Source organism: Coffea arabica, chromosome 6c (genome assembly GCF_036785885.1).
Source record: "Coffea arabica cultivar ET-39 chromosome 6c, Coffea Arabica ET-39 HiFi, whole genome shotgun sequence".
Lineage (NCBI taxonomy): Eukaryota > Viridiplantae > Streptophyta > Magnoliopsida > Gentianales > Rubiaceae > Coffea > Coffea arabica.
In genome coordinates, this window is record NC_092320.1 from 11,902,471 (window position 1) to 11,926,804 (window position 24,334).

Below are 24,334 nucleotides of genomic sequence, written 5' to 3' on the forward strand. Positions count from 1 at the left end.
AGGAATACAAAAACAAAAAGAATAATAATAATAATAACAATAGTAATAAATTTTTAATTTTAATTTTTAATTTTTTTTTATTAGGTCGTCAAACACCGCGTGGGCACGCCAAGATTATAAAACATCCACTGACCTCAGGAGGCACCAACACCGCGTGGGCACGCCAAGATTGCAATTCATCTACTGACCTCAGGAGGCACCAACACCGCTTGGGCACGTCAAGATTTCACTTCCTGATTCAGTGAAGGAAATATTAGTATTGATACTACCCAACGAGTAAATGACCCAATGCAAAAGATAAACAACTAGAAATACCAAGACAACTAGAAATAACAAAACTAATATTCGGGTTGCCTCCCAAACTAGCGCCTTTCTTTAGTGTCTTTGGCTAGACATAGCCCATAATCTGCTTAAACCAAGCAAATTGGGTCCTCCAAATGCATCATCTCTACCCGCTCAACTGGAACCTCATCATAATATGGCTTGAGGCGATGACCATTCACCACAAATTTCTTCTCCGTCTTTAGACTCTGGATCTCCACTGCACCATAATCAAAGACATTAGTTACAACAAAGGGACCAATCCAACGAGAACGTAACTTACCTGGAAACAACTTCAATTTGGAGTGATACAGTAGAACTTTTTGCCCACATTCAAACGTCTTCCTAGATATCTGTTGGTCATGAAAAATCTTGTTTTTCTCCTTATAAATCACAGCATTCTCGTAGGCTTCATTGCGAATCTCCTCCAATTCTTGTAACTGTAGCTTCCTTTGAATTCCGCCCTCTTCGATATCCATGTTGCATTGCTTGACCGCCTAAAATGCTCTATGCTCGAACTCGACAGGGAGGTGGCATGGCTTCCCAAATACCAAACGGTAAGGGGACATGCCGATTGGTGTCTTGTACGCCGTTCTATATGCCCACAAGGCATCTTCAAGTCTCACACTCCAGTCCTTCCTATCAGGTCGAACCATTTTTTCCAAAATCGACTTGATCTCCCGGTTCGATGCTTCCGCCTGACCGTTTGTCTGCGGATGGTAAGACGTGGAGACTTTGTGCAAGACACCGTACCTCCTAAAAAGTGTAGTAATTGTCTTGTTGCAGAAATGGGTACCCCGATCACTTACAATTGCTCGCGGCATCCCAAATCGGACAAAGATATTAGACTTGATGAATTCTGCCACTACTTTGGAATCATTAGTACGGGTGGCCTTTGCTTCCACCCATTTCGAGACATAGTCTACAGCAAGCAATATATATAAAAAACCAAAAGATGAAGGAAAAGGGCCCATAAAGTCAATACCCCAAACATCAAAAATCTCAACAAAAATCATTGGGGTCTGGGTCATTTGATCCCTTCGAGAAATATTACCTACTCGTTGACACTTATCACATGACTTACAAAATAAGTAGGTATCCTTAAAGAGGGTCGGCCAATAAAATCCACTCTCTAAAACCTTACGAGCAGTCCTCTTTGGTCCAAAGTGACCTCCACATGCAAAAGAGTGACAATAAGCTAAAATAGATTGGAATTCATTTTCACTTACACATCTACGAATGATTTGGTCAGCACCACGTTTCCAGAGGTACGGGTCATCCCAGATGTAAGACTTTGCGTCACTCCTCAATTTGTCCCTTTTTGCCTTAGGCCATCCTGCAGGAAACTTGTCAGTAACTAGAAAATTAACCATATCCGCATACCAAGGCAAAGACAAATTAATAGAAAATAAATGCTCATCGGGAAAAGTTTCTCTCAATGGGATATTATCTTCTTCGACTTGCACTCGACTTAAATGATCCGCTACCAGATTTTCAGCCCCTTTCTTATCCCTGATCTCCAAGTCGAACTCTTGGAGCAGTAGTATCCACCTTATCAGTCGCGGTTTTGCCTCTTTTTTGGTCAACAGATACCGCAGGGCTGCATGATCAGAGAAAATAATAACTTTAGCACCAAGTAAATAGGACCGAAATTTCTCTAAAGCGAAGATTACATCTAAAAGCTCCTTTTCGGTGGTCGAATAGTTCAACTGAGCCCCGTTCAAGGCTCGAGAGGCGTAGTATATAGCATGGGCTGCCTTCCCCACTCTTTGACCCAGGACCGCGCCCACGGCATAGTCGCTGGCATCGCACATGATCTCGAACGGTAAGTTCCAATCAGGGGGTTGGATAATAGGTGAGGAGGTCAGTAGCTCCTTTAACCTATCAAACGCCCCCTTACATGACTCATCCAACTCGAAGGGTACCTCTTTCTGCAAAAGTTGGAACAGGGGCGCTCCAATCTTGGAGAAGTCCTTTATGAATCTCCGGTAGAAACCTGCGTGACCCAGAAAAGAACGTACCTCCCGCACACTCGCGGGGTAAGGTAAAGTAGATATAACATCTATTTTTGCCTTATCAACCTCAATACCCCTAGATGATACCACATGACCCAAAACTATCCCGTGCTCGACCATAAAATGGCATTTTTCCCAATTGAGTACGAGATTAGCTTCTATGCACCTTATTAGAATTAATTTCAGGTTATCTAGGCAGTTATCAAAACTATCCCCGTACACACTAAAATCATCCATAAAAACCTCAATAATCTTCTCAACATATTCTGAAAAAATACTTACCATACAGCACTGGAAGGTGGCAGGTGCATTGCATAGCCCAAATGGCATCCTCCGGTATGCGAATGTTCCAAACGGGCACGTGAAGGTAGTTTTCTCCTGGTCCTCAGGTGCGATAGCAATCTGGAAATAACCTGAAAAGCCATCCAAAAAACAATAATAAGCTCGACCTGCTAATCGCTCTACCATTTGATCAATAAAAGGAAGGGGAAAATGATCCTTTTTCGTGACGGCGTTCAATTTCCTATAATCTATGCACTGCCGCCACCCAGTGGGCTTCCGGACTGGCACGAGCTCACCCTCCTGATTTGACTCTACCGTCACCCCTGCCTTCTTTGGAACCACCTGTACTGGACTTACCCAGGGGCTATCCGATATAGCAAAAATTATCCCCACATCTAGTAGTTTTAGGATCTCCTTCTTCACTACCTCCATCATGAGAGGATTCAATCTCCTTTGAGCCTGCCGAATAGGTCTAGCGCCCTCCTCAAGTCGAATCCGATGCGTACATACCGCGGGGCTAATTCCCTTGATGTCGGCGATAGTCCACCCTATCACCTGCTTATGGTCCCTCAAAACTCGAATCAATTTGTCTTCTTGGACTGTTGATAAACTGGCGGAGATAATCACTGGGAGTGTCTCCCCCTCACCCAAGTACGCATACTTTAGGTGTTTTGGCAGCGGTTTCAACTCTAAGACAGGCGCCTGCACCACAGATGGAAGTAGCCTTTGGTGAGGTTCAGGTGTAAACACGGGTGCGAGGTCATACCTTATCTTTGTGGTTGGCAACGTCTGCAACGCTCCAATCACACATTTGAGCTCTTCACTCAACTCTATCTCAGCGGTCATCTCTGACTCGAAGTGCCTGGTCAAGGCAACTTCCAGCTCATCCCTGCCTTCAATTTCGAAAACTTCACGTACAGCAGAGTCAATAGCATTTATAGAGAAGACAGAGCCAGCATGTGATTCTGACGGATACTTCATAGATTCGAAAATGTTAAAATGAACAATCTCACCATCAAATTCCATAGATAGGGTGCCCTTATTAACATCTATTTTAGTTCGAGCTGTGCTCAAGAAGGGTCTACCTAACAGTAAAGGTGATGGGTCGTGAGAGTATTCATCATCCATATCAAGCACGTAAAAATCAGCAGGGAAAACCAATTCATTAATTTTCACTAAAACATCCTCAATCAACCCGTCAGGGTATGAATTGGTCCGGTCAGCCAGTTGGATTATTATTCCAGTGTCTTTCAGAGGTCCTAACTTCAACGAGGCATATATAGACTTGGGCATCACATTAATTGAGGCTCCTAGATCTAACATAGTCTTTCCAATCAAGATATTTCCTATTCTACAAGGAATAGTGAACATACCTGGGTCACCGCATTTCGGTGGAAGCTTTCGTTGCAGGATCGCTGACACATTTTCTCCCACTACCACTCTCTCGTCTCCCTTCAATCGCCTTCGGTTGACACACAGGTCCCTTAAAAATTTTGCGTATCTGGGTACCTGCTTAATCGCATCTAGAAGAGGAATGTTGATCTCCATTTTGCGAAAGATCTCTAGGACCTCTTTCTCCCTGTCCTGCTTCCTTGGTTTCTCCAATCTGCTTGGGAAGGGAGGTGGGTTGGATCTAACTGGCATGAGTGGGTCCGGGATTACCTTTGAATTTTTATTGTCACCGCCCTCCTCTTCCAGCTCTTTTTCAATTCGATCTTCGTCCTTGTCCTTAGGGATCACCGGGTCAGGTCCTTGGACCTCCTTGCCACTTCTCAAGGTCATGGCGCTAACATTCTTCGGGTTTAGTTCGGGCTGAGACGGCAATTTACCTTGGTTTTGGGGATCCAAACGGTTGATTGTTGTGGCCATCTGACTTATCTGATTCCTAATGTCCTGCATTTCGGAGTCCGTCCTTTGCTGATATTGCATAATGGTTGCCTCCGTCCTTTGCTGATTTTGCGCCATGGTTGTCATCACTTGTTTCATCATCTCCTCCAAAGATGTATCAGAGCTTGGGGCCGGAGGTGGTCGGGGTTGGTACTGCTGCTGGTACCCTGGTGGCTTATTTGGCACGAAATTAGACTGCCTGTTCGGTGCATAGTTGGGCTGCCTATTTCCTCCATAACTGAGATTCGGGTGGTCCTTCCAGCCGGGATTGTACGTAGTCGAGTACGGGTTATAGGCTCTTCTTGGCGCGGGCGCGTGGCCAGCCATGTTCACCTGTTCTGCAGTCTCTTCCTGAAGTATTGGGCACATGTCTGCAGAGTGTCCCATACCAGTGCAAATCCCGCACACCCTGGCCTGAGTTGCTCTCTCTACAGCCAGTTGCCTCACAAACGAGGTCAACTCAGTTAGCTGTTGCTGGACAGATGGTGTCTCTATCTCGTTCACCTTGCGTATTGGGACATCCTCTCTTGTACCGAATTGTTGTGAATTTTCTGCCATCCCCTCTATTAGCTCCCGTGCTTCCTGAGGGGTCTTGTTCACCAGTGCCACTCCACTTGCAGCATCAATTATGCTCCTATCTCTGAATAGGAGCCCCTCATAAAAATACTGAATGAGCAACTGCTCACTTATCTGGTGCTGGGGACACTTGTGTAACAAGTTCTTGAACCGTTCCCAATACTCATAGAGTGATTCCCCTGGATGTTGCTTGATCCCGCAGATTTCTTTCCTTAGGCTTGCAGCCCTGGATGCAGGAAAATATTTATCTAAAAATTTTTTCTTCAATTGGTCCCACGTGGTGATGCTACCTGGTGACAGGTAGTACAGCCAGTCCTTCGCAGAATCTTTCAGGGAGAAGGGGAACGCCCTCATTTTTATCTGCTCTTCAGTGATTCCCGGGGGTTTCATACTATTGCACACGACATCAAACTCCTGCAGATGCTTATACGGCTCCTCACCTGGTAAGCCATGAAAAGAAGGTAAAAGATGAATTAGACCTGATTTCAATTCAAAGGAAGTGTTATCACTCAAACTCGGGAAAGTAATGCATAAAGGCTGCTGATTTAAATCAGGAGCAGCCAACTCCCTTAATGTTCGTGCATTAGCCATGGGAATTTCTTCTTGCTCTGAGTCACTTGAAGAATCACCAAATGAATCTGTTGGTTCAACTTCTGACTCAGGTCTCTGAGATGTAGCACTGGAGTGCTCCTCTCTGAGCTGTCTGGTCTCTTTCCTTGTCCTACGCGCAGTCTTCTATACCTCAGGGTCAAAAACCAAATTACCTGTACGAGAAGACCGAGGGATACACTAGAAAAAATACCAGAAAATTAGAGCGAAAATGAACTTAATAAAGAAACAAGTAATGACGCCAGTCCCCGGCAGCGGCGCCAAAAATTGACAGGTCGTCAGCCTGTGCAATAATAATAATGAATATAGAACCTAGATACCACTAAAAGCAGTCCATAATCAATCCTAGGTACTGGAGCAGGGACTCTAGGTGTGCAATGGGTTACTTGATTCACCCTGTTCCCGAAGAGTTTGCTTAATCCGATATAGCAGAATTAATTAATAGACAAAAATTACTAAATAGTAGACAGTGGCAAGTAGGGTCGTCTCCTCAGGGACTGGGGATATCTGTCTCTTTTTAAAGTCCAATTGATAAAGGGGGATTTCACCGGAATGTAGCTAAAAACAATTAAACAATTTACTTAAAAATGAATAAATCACTAGCACAAATATAGCAGGAATTAAATCAATAATAAATAAATTCTATCCAAGGATACAACTACTCAGGCACAGTCCAATCATCCGATCATTGATGCAAGAGAGGTTCACTTAATGTATTAATAGGCTAGTTATAGTCTGACGACCAATTTTTCCTTAAATTATAGATGACCAAGGTACGACCATTAATCACCTCTAACCAGAAAAGTACTCCTAGGTACGACCGTAGGAATTAATTTTCCAATTGCATTAATAACTAGAAAAACCTAGCCCTAACCAATAACACGCTACGAGGGTTATTTAAATTAGATTGCGCGTTCCCCTAATGTGTAAACACACCAGTTGCCACTAACATTAATCAATCAAACAATTACGGATTTAATTGACTAAACTGGCACGAGATTAATAAATCACATTGAACATCGGGCCCTTGACATCCAATTAATAAAATAATCCCATGAAAATTCACGCAGATAACGTGCAAATATTAATAAATAAAGGAACACGTGAAAACTAATTAGATCTCACAGATTTTCGGGACTGCGCCGTCGAGTTGACCCTTGACTAGATGGAAGATTTAGCCACGCCGCATAATTAAATCACCACACGCATTAATGGATTGCAAAGGCATAGCGTTTTCTATTAAGAAGCAAGGAATAAAAGGTGTTTTTCCCGTTGGGAAATTTTGTCGAACACCTGGCGTGTGTCAGAGGCCAGTCAAAAGAAGGAAAAAGTAAAGCTACACTAAAAGACTAAAACTCCCGATGTCCCTGCTACTCTACGTTATCCCTATTTAAGCAATAAAAGAAAGATGACAAAAGCCTATCTAGGTGGTCCCCACACATGTGGACAAAGCTTTCAAAGTACTTCTTGCCCCAAGTCTCTTTCCGTAGCTTTCTTTTAAGAGCCCAAATGACTAGATGCTTTCCACTAGCTTGTGGTCCCCCACCAATTCAAGGGCCCAAGAATTAAAGCCCTTAGAAGTCTCCCTATTTTCCATAAAGTCCTTCCTTTTTGATGGTTTTCTGCTTCATTCCTGAAATTAAGTCCAGATACCGAATATGAGTAAATATCAGCAATTAACACAATATTTATCAGGGATAAAAGGGGAAATCAATAATAAAATTACTAACAAATTGTACCCTATCATGAGCACTTTTTTTTTTGTGAATTTACTATAAATCGAGATGGTCGTGTTGTAAAAGAAATACTATATAGAATGACCAATTCTAGGATTGAAGCACAGAATGAAAGTAGGAGTCCTCAAACAAATCCATCACTTGTCGTCGTCTATCATTCGCAGATAAAGATAATGACGATTGACTTTTGTGTCTAATAATATGGCGTACTTTTTGAACTTATGGGTGTAACACCGGAGTAACTTATTTTCGTTAGAATGGAAACAAAATTTTACCATGAATTTTGACACTAACATGCAGGAATTTTAATGCTAAAAATCCATACACATATTAACAATTAGCTTGAGCGTACTTAAATCATATGCATGGACAATAACCCAAAATACACATACTCGAACACGAAAAAGGTTTTTCATGCCACATAATCATTGAGGAAGGAGCATTTCTATATTCTTCTTTTCACCCAATTTTTTTGAGTAACATTATTGAATCTTTATTGATCAGCAATGGAAGTGTATACAAAGGAATGTACTCATGCCAACTACGTCAGCACCTAGCATTGTTACTATTACTATTACACAAATATTTATACCAAAATCATCAGTCAGCAGCCAGAACACTCATCTATTGAAACACACATGAGGTAGCCCCAGCTCCATAGCCAAGTCCTAGTTTTGTTTTGTTAAAGGCGTGCGTCTCCAACTTGCAACTGCATCCTTCACTGAATCAAGGACAGCAGAAATTATGCTAACAACAGGTGCTGAACCTTGCTGAAAAATAAGCCAGTTTCTTTTTTCTTTTTAACAAACGATAACATTTTTATAGATATTAATACTTGATAATACAAGAGCTAATTACAAAAAAGGGTAACTACCCCCATATCTTTTCTGGCTAAATCTAATAGCCATGTTGGGAATGAACCTTCCCATTCAATACTCCTAATTGACTTGACTGCAAATTGAGCCCGAGAATGGCTGCAACCATTAGCAGTTTTGGGAACAAAAGAGAATATCCAACAGTCAAAACTCTTCTTTAGGTCCTCAATGTCTTCCAGGATTGTTTGTAATCTACATTCCTGAACATTACCTGTGTTGATTTGGCTCACAACATTTTTGCAATTAGATTGGATCTCTATGTTTATCCATCCTGCAACTTTTGCCATTTCCAGCGCACCTCTTATGGCTAGCATTTCCTCTGTGACTGCTTCCCCTCTCCTCCTCGCAGTGATTCCTTTCGCTTTCACTATCTTTCCACGCCAGTTCCTAGTTATGATTCCCAGGGCCTGTCCTCACCATTTTAGCTGAGATTGCTGTATCTGTGTTGATCTTAATCACTCCTTCCTTAGGTGGCTTCCATCTCTGCTGAATCTGTCTGTCCATTTCTGATGTTGCATTTGCTCTTGTGTCGATTTCATTCACAGCTTCATATTCAATCCATTCCTGGTGTGCTTTGTCCACTATCAGTTTTGCATCCACGTTCTCAGTCTAGAATGTCATCTTGTTTCTAACTTTCCAGATTTGCCATAATATGTTCACCGTAAGCTTGATTCTATCTATTCCTTGCGTCTCCCTAGCTAATTGCATCACATCATCCCACCATCTCCACATGTTATATTGCAGCTCAGTTATCCCCTCCCACCTCACAGGAGCAAACTTCCACACCACTTGAGCTTTTGGACAAAAAAAGAAAATGTTCTTAATGGTTTCAGTATCCTCACCACAGCAATTACATAGACTACTTCCTTTCCCAATTCTCTTATAGAGTGCTTCATTAGCTGGCAATCCATTTTGCAAGCACCTCCATAAGAAATGTTTCAACTTCATCTTAATATTTAAGCTCCACAATCTTTTTCATACCGTATGTTTCCTAATTTCCCAGCTAGTTTCTGAGCCAAGTGCTAACTTTCGATTCTTGTTGTCATCTTTCATTTTTGCAGCAGCATATCTAGTTTTAACTGTGTATACCTTAGACTTGCTGCGTTTCCAGAACAGTCTGTCTTTTCTTCCATATAAGTTGAGGGGGATACTAGTTATGTGTTCCACATCTTCTGCGTTAAACCAATACTGTAAGTAATCAGTCTTCCATTTCCCTCACTCTATCAATTCATGTACATACTCTAGTTGGCAATCTGCTGGTCTTGCAATTGATACTTTTCCATTGACCGAACCAGGTATCCATCTATCTTGCCAGATCTTCACATTCCTTCCATCTCCTACACTCTTCCATAAACCCTGTTGAAGTAGCTCTCTCCCCTTGTGAATACTTTTCCAGCACTAAGATGCATTGTTAGGAGGCTCTTGTCCTAGCCAATCTTTCTCTTTCATATACTTAGCTCTCAAAACTTTGGTTACTAACAAATTTGGATTTGTAACAAGCCTCCAAATTTGTTTTGCAAGCAAAACTAGGTTAAAAGCTTCCAGGTCTCTAAAACCCAACCCCCCTTTCCCTTTTACTTCTGAAAGCTTACTCCACCTAACCCAATGCACTTTAGTTTCTGTTTCCCTACCCCCCTACCAGAATCTGGCAATTCGAGCACTAATTTCCTGACACATATTTTTAGGAAGTTTAAGCATGACATGATGTATGTAAGCATTGCCATGATGACTGATTTAATCAAAACCTCTTTACCCCCTTGACTAAGCATCTTCTGTTTCCACCCTTGTAGCTTGCTATTGATTTTATTTTTCAGATAACCAAACATCTGGTTCTTAGCTCTCCCTATAATCATAGGTAGGCCTAGATACTTCCCACTGTGAGCTTCCCTCATGTTGTCCATCACCTCACTTATCTCCCCTCTTAACAGGTTAGGAGTATTTCTACTAAAAAATATAGTAGATTTGTCAAAATTCACTACCTGTCCAATAGCTTGTCCATATTGCTGTATAATCTCCTTTATCTTCAGAGCTTACTGTGTTGCTTGCTTTGCAGCACAAAAGTGAATCATCTGCAAAAAATAAATGAGAAACCATAGGACTATCTCTTTGCAGATTTTGATGCCAGTTAATTGTTTCCCTTCCACAGCTTTCTTGAGTAAGTTAGAAAGCCCTTCAGTACAAATAATGAACAAGTAAGGAGATAATGGATCTCTTTGTCGGATTCCTCTGGAAAGCCTAACATTTCCCACCTTTTGGCCATTCAGGTTAAAAGAATATGAAACTGTGGAGATGCAAACCATGATCCAATCAACAAAGGTTGGACAAAAACCCATGTGCATCATAATTCTTCCTAAAAATTTTCACTCCACCCTATCATATGCTTTAGACATATCAAGGTTAAGGGTCATGAAGTCTATTTTACTAGTCCTCTTGTTTTTCAAGAAATGCAAAAGTTCATGTGCAATGACAACATTATAAAGGATTTGTCTCCTTGGGACAAAAGCAAATTGAGAGGGGCTAATGTAGTGCTTAAGAACTTTTTTCAGTCTGTTAGCAAATACTTTAGATATTATTTTATACAACATTGTGCAAAGGCTAATAGGTCTAAAATTGGTCAACATCATAGGATTATCAACTTTAGGGATTAGGGAGATGATGGTATCATTAACAGTTCTAAGTAAATTACCACTATGAAAGAAGCTGGTAATGGCATTAACAATATCAACTTTAATGATGTTCTAGTATGTTTGAAAAAACAATGTAGACATACCATCAACTCCAGGAGCTTTGTTAGGAAACATTGAGAAGATGGCTGAAAAATAAGCCAGTTTCTTGCTCTGCACAATTGGTACACCACTAGGAAACACAAGTCTCTTCACCTAGTTCGTAAAAGAGTTTGAGGTACAATGATCACGAGCATAGGATTTTTTTTCGGATCTTTCTATTTCTTGATAAAATAAGGAGAAACTCAAGGCTATTATATGCGACCTGGTCTTTTTGCCATATGTCCCAATTATCAGGTAAATCTCACAATCATTGAAACAATAGTTGTAATGTACTGTATTGAAATATATACTCTTTTCCATGGGATCATGATTCTGAAAAACTAAAACAATAGTTCTTTAATTTTCCTTTGATATCAACACACTTCACCCATTTAAAATGATAAAAGATGAGAATAAGTTTTCATGAAAGTAATTTTTTTTTCATGCTACTCATTGCCAGCATCCACATATAATGGGTTTGCTTTATCTTTTTTTCTTGTTGATTTAATCCCCATTAAAAAGCATACGCTGTCGATTTAGTCCCCATAAAAAAGTTTCTTTTTTTTTTTTTTTTGGTTCCCCTCAATAGTAATGCTATTATACAAGTGGAACTGAAAATGAGAGACATACAACAAAAAGTAGGAAGGGATAGGTGAAAGATTGGGACACATGATAGTGTACGATTTTAAATAAAGCAGTAATTTTTGAATGCTATTAAAAAAAATTGATCTTTCCTACACTGATAGTGTATACACTGTCAACATTGGATAAATGACAACTATACAAAATTTGAATTTAAAATTTAATTTTTATACATGTGTCATGAATCTAACAGTGATAGTGTATGCACTGTCAGTATATATAATATTTACTCTAAAAAAAATTCATAGAAAAAGATCAATCAAGCAACAATGATGTGAAGCAAATAATAAAGAGCAAATGAATTGGATGGGAATGGATTGAGTTGAATGTTAAAATGAAGGGATTGTAAGTAGGAGGTTTTGAGTTTAAAACTTTCTAGTTATCAAAGAAAAAAAAAGAATCAATTAAATTAAGGTGAGAACATCATTAATGTCATCTTGACAAGTATGAACGGTCCAATTTATGTAGAATTATAGGATCAGGCACAATGTAAAACATCAAGCTACAAAAGAAACCTCTAAGCAATTAGAGGGCTGCATTATTATTAGATAGTGGAGACCAAGTCTGATTCCCAAAAATTAATATAAAACAAAATAAAATGATATAAGAAAGAGACCGAGTCTTAGATTAGATATCTTCCTATGAATTTATTATAAATGGAAAAGTGGTTTGCTGTGTAAGAAATTAATACATAGAATCACGAATTCTAGGTTTTGAGCGGAGAAGTAGAAGTGGGAAAGGAGAAGTCCTTAAACAAACGCATCACTTATCATCTATAATTTGAAGATAAAGATAATGCCAATTGATATTTTTGGCCTAATATTTCCGGTTCTTCTTTTTTATCTTATGAGCAAAGGAAGTAACACTCAAACCACAAGTCAAAAACAGCAAGCCACTTTTATTACAAACTTAATAATAGATTCCAGAAGGTACTAGATAACATAAACACCACATCACTTGTGAGGTTCATAACACATATGACCTCCTTAAACTAGAAATATAGAAAAACACCCGACATCCTTAAACTAGAAATATGAAAGAAAAAAACAGGATTACTGTTCTTTCATGCAACCTAGGTTCAAAAAACATACATAAAATGACTATTACAGTTTACAAGCCTTATTTTACTAAAGATTCTGCGCCACCATTCATTTATCCATCCAGAAACTACTGCAGGGAACTTCACAGAGATTTTGGTCCTTCATTTGCCGAGCCTCTTCGGGTCTGCACACACACACATATAGTTGACATCGCAAACAATATTATCCAAAATCTTAATATTTTTCCGATCAACGTATAATTGAAGACACATGTTGGTATTAGATATTTCTATATTTAAATGCAACCAGCTATTATATATGTTCCCAAATTTCGTGTTTGTTACATTAGAAGTGAACGTAAATGCATGATATTTTACGCACTTATCATATTGGTTCCTCATACTAAAAGGTATAAATATCCCGTGATTTCGAATTTGATTGTCTTTAAATGTATATTTCATATTATGCATTATTTATTTGAAAAAATGGATCTCTTTAAATTTAAGTTATTTGTGAAGATATTACCCTGTGCTTTATCATTCTCGCAAATTGTACACTAGGAACAAGTACCAACTATGAAGTTCTTAATTAGACGCTGTGGGAGGATAAATAATTGTACTTTCAATCTATTTTCCAAAGGAGAAAGCCAAAGAAGAAATTTAGTCAATGCTCACCGAGAAATAGTCCCCATAGCAACCGCCATTAGCATCGTCTCTTATTTTTTCCAAATCCAGGCCGTTACGATTCCTTCAAGAGATCAAATACCAAACCAAAGCCGCCATTGTTAAGAATTTTGTCATCATTTTTTTAAACTAAAAGTACAAAATTAACAACGGAAAATGAAAGGGAACTAAGCTATATATATGGTCATATTATATATATATATGAGCTATTATCATCGGAGGGATCGAGATTATAAGTAACCATGTAGAGTGTTACTAAAGACTAACCTTGGTACATCACCGTCCTTCAACTTATGCACCTTTACTTCGTTTTTGTCAACGGCGGCAACAAATTTAGAGTCCATAAGATCGCCCTGCGAGACCTTCAAGTTAGTTGGATTGCCATCTACTGTGAAGAAGTAATCTGGAGCATAACCCAAATGTTCAGCAACACGCAGCAATTCATGTCTGCAGAACTTTACTTCATTAATTTGAGGGAGTGGATTGTGCTCTAGTAACTTAGCATTGGCCATACGTCGATCTACATCGGGGGCACTTTTAATGGCCTTCAAACCGACATATTTGCCGGATAGACAAACAATTGATGTCTCAGTTTTATCATTGCCCATCTTTAGAAAAGGGATACTATGCAACACACAAAACTAAAATTGTGAAAAAAAAGACGGGTTAATCAGAGCTTGATTTAATACGCTAATAGAAATGATAATGACAAGAGAGAGGCCTCCCCAAGTTCAATGACACCAAAATGAGCGTGAGAAGCAGTGGTTTTTGGTAGAGCGGTCGAAGGATGGTTTGGTACTATTTATAGAGAATTCATCGTTAGGTATTTGAGCGATACAATTTTCAGGCCTCCAGGATGTAAACCTGAAAGAAAATCCCTGTCACGCTGTTTAGTGTTAGCCAGATAATTCAATTTTGAACTTGCTGGGAAAACCATCAGCAATTTCTTTGCCTTTGCAAACCGACAAGTCGAAGCTAATTACTTAGCCACCTGCTGAAGTGATTTAAATCTCTTTTTGTGCTCCACCATGCTTCTCTTTTCAGAAAATGGCGCATATCCACTTTTTCCACTATTATCCACAAAGGGGATGAATTGAATCAGCAGCAACCATCATGCTACCTAATATTATATTGAAGGCTATACCTTAATTTAGAGATACACTATAGATTCATATTTGTGTCAGCAATGTCTGTATTGTAGGATTTAGCTTAGAACAAACACCCTTAAGGTCAATTCTTTTTCTTTTTTTTTCCATCAATATTTCTACTGAAGTTTTATAGAAAAATATATTGTAACGATCTAATGTATATGGTAACAATATAAACTAGAGATAATAGTGGTAATTTTACAATTTTATTGGCAAAAAATTAAAATCAGAAGGAATAAGAAGGAAAAAGAATGAAAAAATAATTTTAAAGTCATTCTAAGCATAAGCATACCAAATAAGGGAAATTCATTAAAATATTTAAGGGTAGCATTGTCATTTTAAATGACAAAGGAGGTATGTGTAATTTTTCAAATCTCAGGGGAGCTCAGTGAAATTGTTAGAAATATCAAGGGAGGTTTCTGAAATTATCCCATTATTTATACCTAAATCATCAGTCAGCCAGAACACTCATCTATTGAAACACACATGAGGTAGCCTCAGCTCCACAGCCAAGTCCTAGTTTTGCTTTGTTAAAGGCGTGCGTCTCCAACTTGCAACTGTATCCTTCACAGAATCAACGACAGCTGAAATTAGGAGTAAGCAAATTCGATACATACCGAATTCATACCTAATTTCAAATTCAATTTGATAATTTGAAATCGAGTATTAGGTAATTTGGTACAAAAGCGATATTTATCGAATTCATCGAATTCTAATATGGTATGAAATAGTTAATGAGATTATGAATTTAGTAATAATTGATTTCGAATTCAAATGGTTACATAAAGCCATATATAAAGCCTCAGTTAATTCCATCAGTTTTAGTATTCCTATTCATGCAGAAACTAATCCCATATTATGGAGTATTAGGTGGTCAAGGCAAACTAAATTAATTTACAAAGAAAAGATCATGGGTTACACTCATTCAAGTCGTTGTAGACCTATCTTCACCGTACATTGCCCATTGCCAGTTATAAACAAGATTCGTTTTCGCATTTCAATGTATCTGCGATTATGCTTTTGAAAAATATTAGATTAAAGGTCCAAGAACATAGAAATTGTGAAATGTTTGGTTGGTTAAGAGGATAGTTTCTGTACGTCTTTCTTTGTCCTTTGGAGAGGGTTACAAGATGTAACCGTGGGATCAATCGTAATGGTAAATGAGGGAACAACATTGCACGGTCGTCCATCCACATTGTTTCAAAGAATTAAACTCCAAAATAGTTCTCCGACCATCACATCTCCAAATGAGTTCACTTGTGCTTCAAACAATTCGGCAGTACTTGTTCACAAGAAAGACTAATTAAAGAAAATTCTACTACATATTTGAAATTGGATTTTTCGTCAGCACAATTATCATCCTTTTCTTTTGATTCTTGTGGTTAATCGCACTATTGTTGTCTAGATAATAGGAGACGTCTGCATACAGCCGCCAAATGACAAATCTCTTAAGTTCCTTGACTAGAGAAAGCAAATTTACAAATGCTTTTGTAAATTAAAGGATGCAGTATAATTTTTAAGTTTTTTTTTTGATAAAATCGGGTATCTCCAATTCAAATTTGAAAACGGTTTAAATTTCTGTAAGTCTAATAATCAAATTTATCAAATTCATATAACCGAATTACCGAATATGCACCGTTTGCTCACCCCTAATAGAAATTATGCTAACACCAGATAGTGAACCTTGCTGAAAAATAAGCCAGTTTCTTACTTTCCACAATTGGTACACCACTAGCAAACACAAGTCTCTTCACCTAGTCCGTAAAAGAGTTTGAGGTACAATGATCACGAGCATGGGATTTTTTTCGGATCTTTCTATTTTTTGAAACTCAAGGCTATCATTAGCGACCCGGTCTTTTTGCCATGTGTCCCAATTATCCGGTAAATCTCACAATCATTGAAACAATATTTGCAAGGTACTGCCCTCGGAGGTGGTTCAGCGGTAAGTGGATTCTTAAAAATCCTTGTGGTTTTGAATTCGAATCTTATCCTAAACTTGAATCCCTTTGACTTGTCCGGGATTGCTGTGTGAGGCCGTGGCGCACTTTCCTGATTTGATATACCGACTTGGATCTTAAGAATTCAAGTTGAGACATGTTCCGGATTACAAAATAAAAAATAGTTGTAATGTACTGTATTGAAAGATATACTCTTTTCCATGGGATCATGACTCTGAAAAACTAAAAACAATAGTTCTTTAATTTTCCTTTGATATCAACACACTTCACCCATTTAAAATGATAACAGATGAGAGTAAGTTTTCATGAAAGTAATTTTTTTCCATGCTACTCATTCCCAGCATCCACATATAATGGGTTTGCTTTATCTTTTTTTCTTGTTGATTTAATCCCCATTAAAAAGCATACGCCGTTGATTCAATCCCCATTAAAAAGTTTCTTTTCATTTTTTTCGTTCCCCTCAATAGCAATGCTATTAGACAAGTGGAACTGAAAATGAGAGACATGCAACAAAAAGTAGGAAGGGATAGGTGAAAGATTGGGACACATGACAAAAACACATGGGAAAGGGGGCCGAGGATTGGAACTGCAGCCAAATTGGGTATATGTCAAATCATATAAGAATGCAAATTCTAATTTTACAATGATTCTGTTAAACAAAATTGATCCAAAACGGAAGGGAGGATTATATGCTTGATACATCCTCGGAGATAAATACTACATGTTATCACTTTCTGCATAAGCTTTCGCTTGAACATTGAGCCAAATACAAACATATTATCATAGTTTTGCCATAATTTTGTGAGAAAGATCTTAAATTGCTGTCAAGTGGCATAAAACATACCAATAGAATATCAAAAGTTGGTTTGTGGCAAAGATCTTTTTCTTTTCTTTTTTTCCTTTTCTTAGGTATGGAGTAGTCATTTTGAAACGCAAATGAAAAGCAAAGAACCAAAAAATAAAAAAGAACAGGAACTACCAAGAAGTCGTACACATATTTGCCCAACTATATACATCTTCTGCATACACTTGCACCCACACCCGTACACATACAAACACCAACCGGATTGTTGTAATTTACCTGCACACATGACGCGAATGTTTGATAACTAATCTTAATTTAAATTTAAATTTAATGTTTTATATATTTAATATGTACGCGTTCCTATTAGAGTATATACTGTCAATATAACTCGTTAAATATTAACTAATTAATGAAAATATTTGAGCTTTTAAAAACTATGTAACTTCGTTGCCATTTGACTCTCGTTGTCTTTAATTTGCTTGGCCTCCCTGCCTCTTCCTTTTTACTCCTCCTCTGCTTATAAAAACCTTGAAATTAAAACATAACATAAAATAAAAGGAACACACGGCCTAGCATGCAGTTATTAGGTGGTGCAAATTAAAAAACCTTGATGCAGGTACTTAATTTGTGTTTTATGGGTACACTTTGGAGAAAGACCAAGTCCCAGAACGAAAAAATTAATTAAGGATGAGTACCTCTATTGAATGAAACAAACTTTGATCAGGTTCAATCAGATTCAGCAAAGCCCTCGATCGAACTTCGGCACTTACTCAAGAAGTACTTAGACAGATTAAGATGCATCTTCCAGCGTCATTGCACAGCTCAAAGCAATTCTTGATGTTGCAACTCTGAGGAGAGCCAGAGTTGTAACAAAGAATCTGTCGCGCCCCACTTTTTTTGGAAAAAATAAAATGATTTGTTTTTGTGATTTTATTGATTTGGGAAAAATGTGAATTTTTTGATAAAAATAAAAATGGGTCTAAATGGGACTTTTGAAAATGCGACGATTTGACCCAAGAAAAATAGTTCAAAAAGGGTTTTTTATATGAAAAATGGAGTCGCCACTTGGTATAGAGTTAGGGTGTACCAAGTCACCCAAAAAGTGAATTTTTTAAGGAAAAAAAAATAAGAAAACCCTTTTGAACGACTCCTAGTCTACGCAAACAAAAAAAAAGGTTCGGGAGTCACATTTGACGAAGGGGAAGGCAAGGATAAAAATCCAAGGCACCCCTTCGACCTAGCCAAGGCTAGTTGCGTGATTTAACCCTTATTTTCCTATATTTTTTTTTTCTACCCAAAGTATGTATTTGCAATTTGGACAAAGACTAATGAATGAGAAATGCAATCCTAAATTTTACGATGTCTCTCGTGAGGTTTTTGGTCCCAAACCACATGAATTGTGGCGGCCAATAAAGGGAAACCTCATAGAGGTCGATTGATGCAAATGGTGACTCAAGTGCAAGTGTGCAAGTGTATGAAAAGATTCATGTATGAAATGGTGTAAAAAAACAAAGTGTTTGTGTGCGAATGTGTAAAGAAAGTGCATGTGTGAATTTGTATGAAAATCAAAGTGTTTGTGTGTGCAAGTGAATGAAGATAGAATCGTACATATATAAGTGAAACTTGAATTTCATTTGTGAAAGTAAAGTAAATAAATGATAAAGATGTAGTGAAAAATATGGATTGAGAAATGTAAGAAAAATGTGATTAAAAGAGTATGGAAGTGATAAAAATGAAAGTATGACCCTAGGGGAATGCAACAAGTCGGGTACGGGGGTTGACTTCTAACTTTTCGACTTCGATTTTCCCTTTGATTAGAAGGCGGAACTAGCGTGCTAAGGCTATCGAGTAGCCACACTAGCTCGTTTCCCTTACCCAAGGGGGTTTCTCAGGCAAATGGACCTTATAACTAGCATGAAATGCAAAGGCCTAAAATGAAAGGAAAAAGGTTAGAGGGACATGCCAAATGCCATAAAAACTAAAAAAATGCATGAAATGTAGTGAACATGCAAACATGTACTAACGAGGGGAAATCCCTAAGGGTCTAGCGTTGGACTAGCCCATTCTATGAATTCCGACTAGCGTTGGACTAGTGGAAACGTACATTCATTCATCACATTCATTCAGGCTATGGAAAGCGAGTAGACATGCCAAACACTTATAAACACATAGCATATAACATTTAGCATGCTCGACTAGATGCAAGGCCCTAACAAAGCAAATTAACACGTAGTAACTAAGCATGCAAGACACATAAGACAATTAAAGTCTTAACTATTACATTTGCTAGCTAGGCACATGACTTCGATAGGTCTTCATTGAATGCTCCTCCCAAGCCCTATCTATTACAAGCCAAGAGGTGTACACATACCCCATTAAAAGAATAACTTAATGAAAAGCAAGAGTAAATGACATAAATAAAAGAAAGGCTAAGAAAGCAAAGTAGACATGTATTTCTCACGTAGCATGTTGGTTCACATAGGAGAGACACAAAAAGGGATAAAGGAAATATACCGCCCCCTTCGAGTGATGACCAAATGAAAGAAAAATGGCTTCAAAACAATAAAAAGGTCAAGGTACCTCAAATAGTAAAGTAACACAAAGTCACTAAATCTCCCCTAATTGCAATTTAAATGAAATCAAACAATACATAGTTTTCCAATAAAGGGATCCACCGAGGACCCAAATGCAAGCATTAATCAACCATTCAAAGCCAATGGGAACATTTTAGAAACTTTGAAATTCCAAGAGCAAGAAAAGGCCAAAGCCAAATTATTTCAGAAAATTCAAAAAGAAAGGCGAACACAAGCTCTTTTGAACACAAAGTTCTTAAACTCTTGCCTTAAGTATCACCTTAGCAAAACATGGTAACCAATGAAGTCAAGCAAGTAATTGAATTGAAACATTAATGTTACCAAAGATTCAATTATGAACACTAGCCAAGCATTCAAGCTTAAACAAACGCTTTTAGGAACTTCCAGGGTTCAAGGGCAAAAGAAAAGGCAAATAATGATTCAAATGCAAATATCTTAGGACCTAATTGCAAGAACATGGAATGTAATTGGGCCATAGTGGAACAAGGGGAGACTTGGGGATCAAAGTGCAATTTTCAGAAATTAATTCATGCAGTTTTCATGCAAGCTACATGAAAATCAACATGAGAAACAACATTCTGCAGCAGAAATTTCTGCTGAAAGCTTTCGGCAACCCAGAAGACAACCGTGACTTTCATTTTCTCAACCTTAACACCATTTTGATCGAAAAATCTTCTAACCAAAACATTAAAGCATGAATCTAACAACCAAACAAGCAAGTAAATCAAATTCAAAGTGAGTTTCTGCAATACTTTCTCTCATGCTTGCTCAAACGAAACCCAACTCAAACTCACATCTTATTTTCCAAAAAATCAGATTTCAAGTTCACATACATAGCTTTAACTAAGCTGCAAACTATGTCATTACCATCGCCTCAACAGGTAGAAAACTTAGAAGGAAAAAACATGCAAGTTATATGCAATAGCCATGAAACAAGTTTCTGCAATTACTTCACATACTCTAGCAACCGAAGACTGCTGCACTTTCTTCTCAAGCTCAAGCTTCTTAATCACAACCGTGATCAAATATTTTTCAGCATGGTGTTTAACCATAGCTCAAGTGTTTTAAGGACTCAAACGTAAACTTAACATCAAATCATTCCATTCCTTCTCCTTAAAACCAGATTTAACAAGCAATTTAAACGTAAGGGTCCCTTAAACAGCCATGGAAAAGAAAACAAAAAGACAAAAAGATGCAGCAGCTTTTTACTCCTTTTATCTTAGCTCAGCCATCTTTGCATGCAAATACTCAAATCAGTTCTACCAATTTGTCATCCAAAGACCCAATGCAAGGCATTCACCACCATTGACAAGCAAAAAAACTTAGAACATGATCATGCAAAAATTCTAAAAAAAAACTTGCTTGCAACAATGGTTTGACAACCTGAATCATTCATTTTTCCAGCAAGGTGCTTGATCTTAGTTCCAATGTTTTAAGTGACTCAAACATGCAAACTCAATCTAATAAAGCTGTCCATTCCTTCTCTTTAATGACAGATTGAACATGCCACTTAAGTGTGAAGATTCATTAAAATGCCATGGAAGGGAATACATTGGAAAAAATGCAGCAAACTTTCACTTCATTCACCTCAACTTAGATATATTCCACCACATAACCCAAGCTACCAAACATAGCAGACACCTAACTAGTTTACACGACATTCAAATCAGATTTTCCACAGTCATCAACCCAACATCAAATGCGTGAACTTAGGACAGGGAGAGGGGGAAAAAAAAATGCAACTACATGATATGAACATCTACCTTTAACTCAACGTTTTCGAGAAAACATGCAAAGGTCCAACCAATTCAGTAAAAACAGAATCTTTTAACATATTTCCACCCATTTTATCATCAAATGTGTAGATTCGAAAATCAAACTGCCAAGTAGACGACCGAAACCAACCATTTACTTCACTTATCATATAAAGCTAACAAATTCCATGCATTACCAAACATAAATTTCCATTTACTGGAATCACAAGCGGCAAAACAAACATGCAAGCTCTCGGTTCCTCATCTTTGGCCAGCTCTCATATTTTTTCCTTATCAAAAATTCCCTTCAGCCAAATATTATTATTCATGACTAAAAACCAACATGCAGCCCGTAAATCAGCTACATGCATGACCGAAAATATACAGCTATCTATTAGATTTGATTCACAACCCAGCTCGGCAACATCAAAATCACTATCCCACCAGAAATTTCATACAATCCTACTCGATTAGCCTGCATGCAACCAGATTTGTATCCCTTCAATTTTCCTACTCAAACAAGGCTAACTAACCTCATGCAAAGTTCAATCATCCAGTTTTTAAACACACATTTAAAATCAGATTACCACACATTAACAAACTAAAGCTGTAATTCCATCTCAAACTCTCGACAACATTAATTTCAGTCAAAATCAGATTTCCTATGACTTAATTTATCATCCAACCGCACCACCCTCACATGCATGCCCCTAAATAGCTTCATCAACCTATAATCATCTAGCATAAGTCCAGAAATTACCTCAGCTTGAAGCTTAATACACGCGACTGGCAACTGAAATATTTTTTTTTCCTCTCGGCTTGCTCACTCACGCAAGGATGGTTGGTCTGAGTTCAGTGGTTGCAGCTGTGGTGGTTGTGGTTGAATCAAGCACGGCTGGTTGAGGGTGAAGAATGCAGTGGCAGCTCTCGATGGTGATGGAGGAAGTAATGAAGCTCGCACAGCTATCTCTTGCTCTCACCCTCTTCTCGAATAATTGGGGGTTTATGAGTGAAAATCCTTATTAATTGCTCAGGTACACAAGAGGAACTTCAAGGGGATCCCACGGTGGACGCTTGAACTTCGAGTGCCGTTTCTTCTTGTTTACTTGGTGAGTGTCAAGTGCATGTTTACTTGAACTCCATGAACTCGATACATGTTACTTGTTATTGATACTTGGGATTTTAAAAATTCGAGATGGGGGTGTACTTTATCGCACTCGTTCTCGCTTGAAATAAATGACTCGTACTTGAAATGCTCGAATGTCTCAATTGCTTGCACATGTTACATGCTTGCTTGACTTGAAATAGTATGCTATGGCTGCATACGTCGTTGAAGTGAATCTCCTCGACACTTGAACATGCTTGGGGGACGCCCACATCTCATTGGCAATCCTTAGACTCGAGCTGGCATGGGTTTGGTCGGAAACCTTGGCGAGCCATGAGAAACACATGATAAGCTTGATCTATTGGAGAGATCTTGCTTGGCATACTCGAGTGGTATTGCCTTAAACAAATGACAGGCGGGCCCGAAACAGGGGTATGTAAGGTGAAAGGGGACAGGTTAAGTGGATTTCTACGGACTAAACCTACCCGATTGACGGAGTGTCAATTCGTGGAGGTTCTTGATCGTGCTAGAGGAATATAGCTTCTGAGAGCTCCAGTATTCTTGAATTGTTTCTGTTTTACTTTTCAGTGAATCATTAAATTCTTGATATATTATTGCTCGACTTGTCAATTTTGGATTGTTACTTGAACAATGTGCTTGCATGTGTGGCCTTGGCCTCACAAGCGTTTTGCTCACCCTGTAGATTTGTTTTCCTTAACAAGAATGGACATAGAATGAACTTGGAGAAACCCCTTTGATGCACTTCTGGTTTAGGGTTTCTAATGTAATTTGGGTTAGACCTCTTATTGGTTGTACTCTAGGGAACTTTATGTATGATTTGGATATTTGATGTATCCAGATGTGGTATATTTTGGGTATTGATGTAACTTTTGGAAATTTCATGTAAGGGTGGATAAACGTTATATATATTGTTAAGTTTGGAAGTTTTCCGCACTTTCTTATTTATCCAGTGCTGTCGAATAGTTTTGCATTAAGCTTGAACGGAAACTGCTTGAGTCCTGACGAGAGTTGGACAGGCGGTCCGCCGAACCTTTTGGTTCGCCTAAGGGGGAGGTGGGGTGTGAGAACCCTCATTTTTAAAATACAATTTCCCCAAACTACATGCCTTGCACCAAGATTTAAACCACCTCTTATATGCCCTAGCATTATATTTCACAATGTGTTACAACAAATCCCTTGTATGGACCCTCACTTTAAAACACAATTTTCTTATTTACATGCCTTATTATAAGATCTAGACCATTTAATATATGCCCTTACAAATTATTTTCTATGTGTTATAATAATTTCCATGCATTTCATTTCAATTCATTTTACTTGAAGTAAAATATATCCTCGAGCTAGGTTGTAAATAAATCACCACTTGTAATTGTCCAAGTGTTCTTTTATTAGTGGTAGAGACTTTTTGTGAGAGATTAGAGGTGTTGAATAATTATTGGTGCATTTGGAAAGGTAAGAATGGCATTAGTCAAAGAATTAAGAGAAGTTGTGTACAAGAATTAGGCCAAGTGGCAAAAT

General features: G+C 38.2%; 1 protein-coding gene across 1 annotated transcript; it reads right to left on the reverse strand.

The window, feature by feature from the left end:
- Nucleotides 1-410: 410 nt before the first annotated feature.
- On the reverse strand, nt 411-800 carry LOC140008623 (uncharacterized). Its single transcript, XM_072053450.1, has 2 exons — nt 605-800; nt 411-541 (listed from the first exon to the last, which is right to left on the reverse strand). The coding sequence occupies exons 1-2, from the start codon at nt 798-800 to the stop codon at nt 411-413; spliced, it is 327 nt and encodes a 108-aa protein (XP_071909551.1).
- Nucleotides 801-24,334: the final 23,534 nt, after the last annotated feature.

Coding starts and splice junctions, on each gene's coding strand:
- LOC140008623 (XM_072053450.1), bottom strand. CDS start 800: ATGGATATCGAAGAGGGCGGAATTCAAAGGAAGCTACAGTTACAAGAA. Junction 542..604: donor CAAATTGAAGTTGTTTCCAG/GTAAGTTACGTT, acceptor ATTATGGTGCAG/TGGAGATCCAGAGTCTAAAG.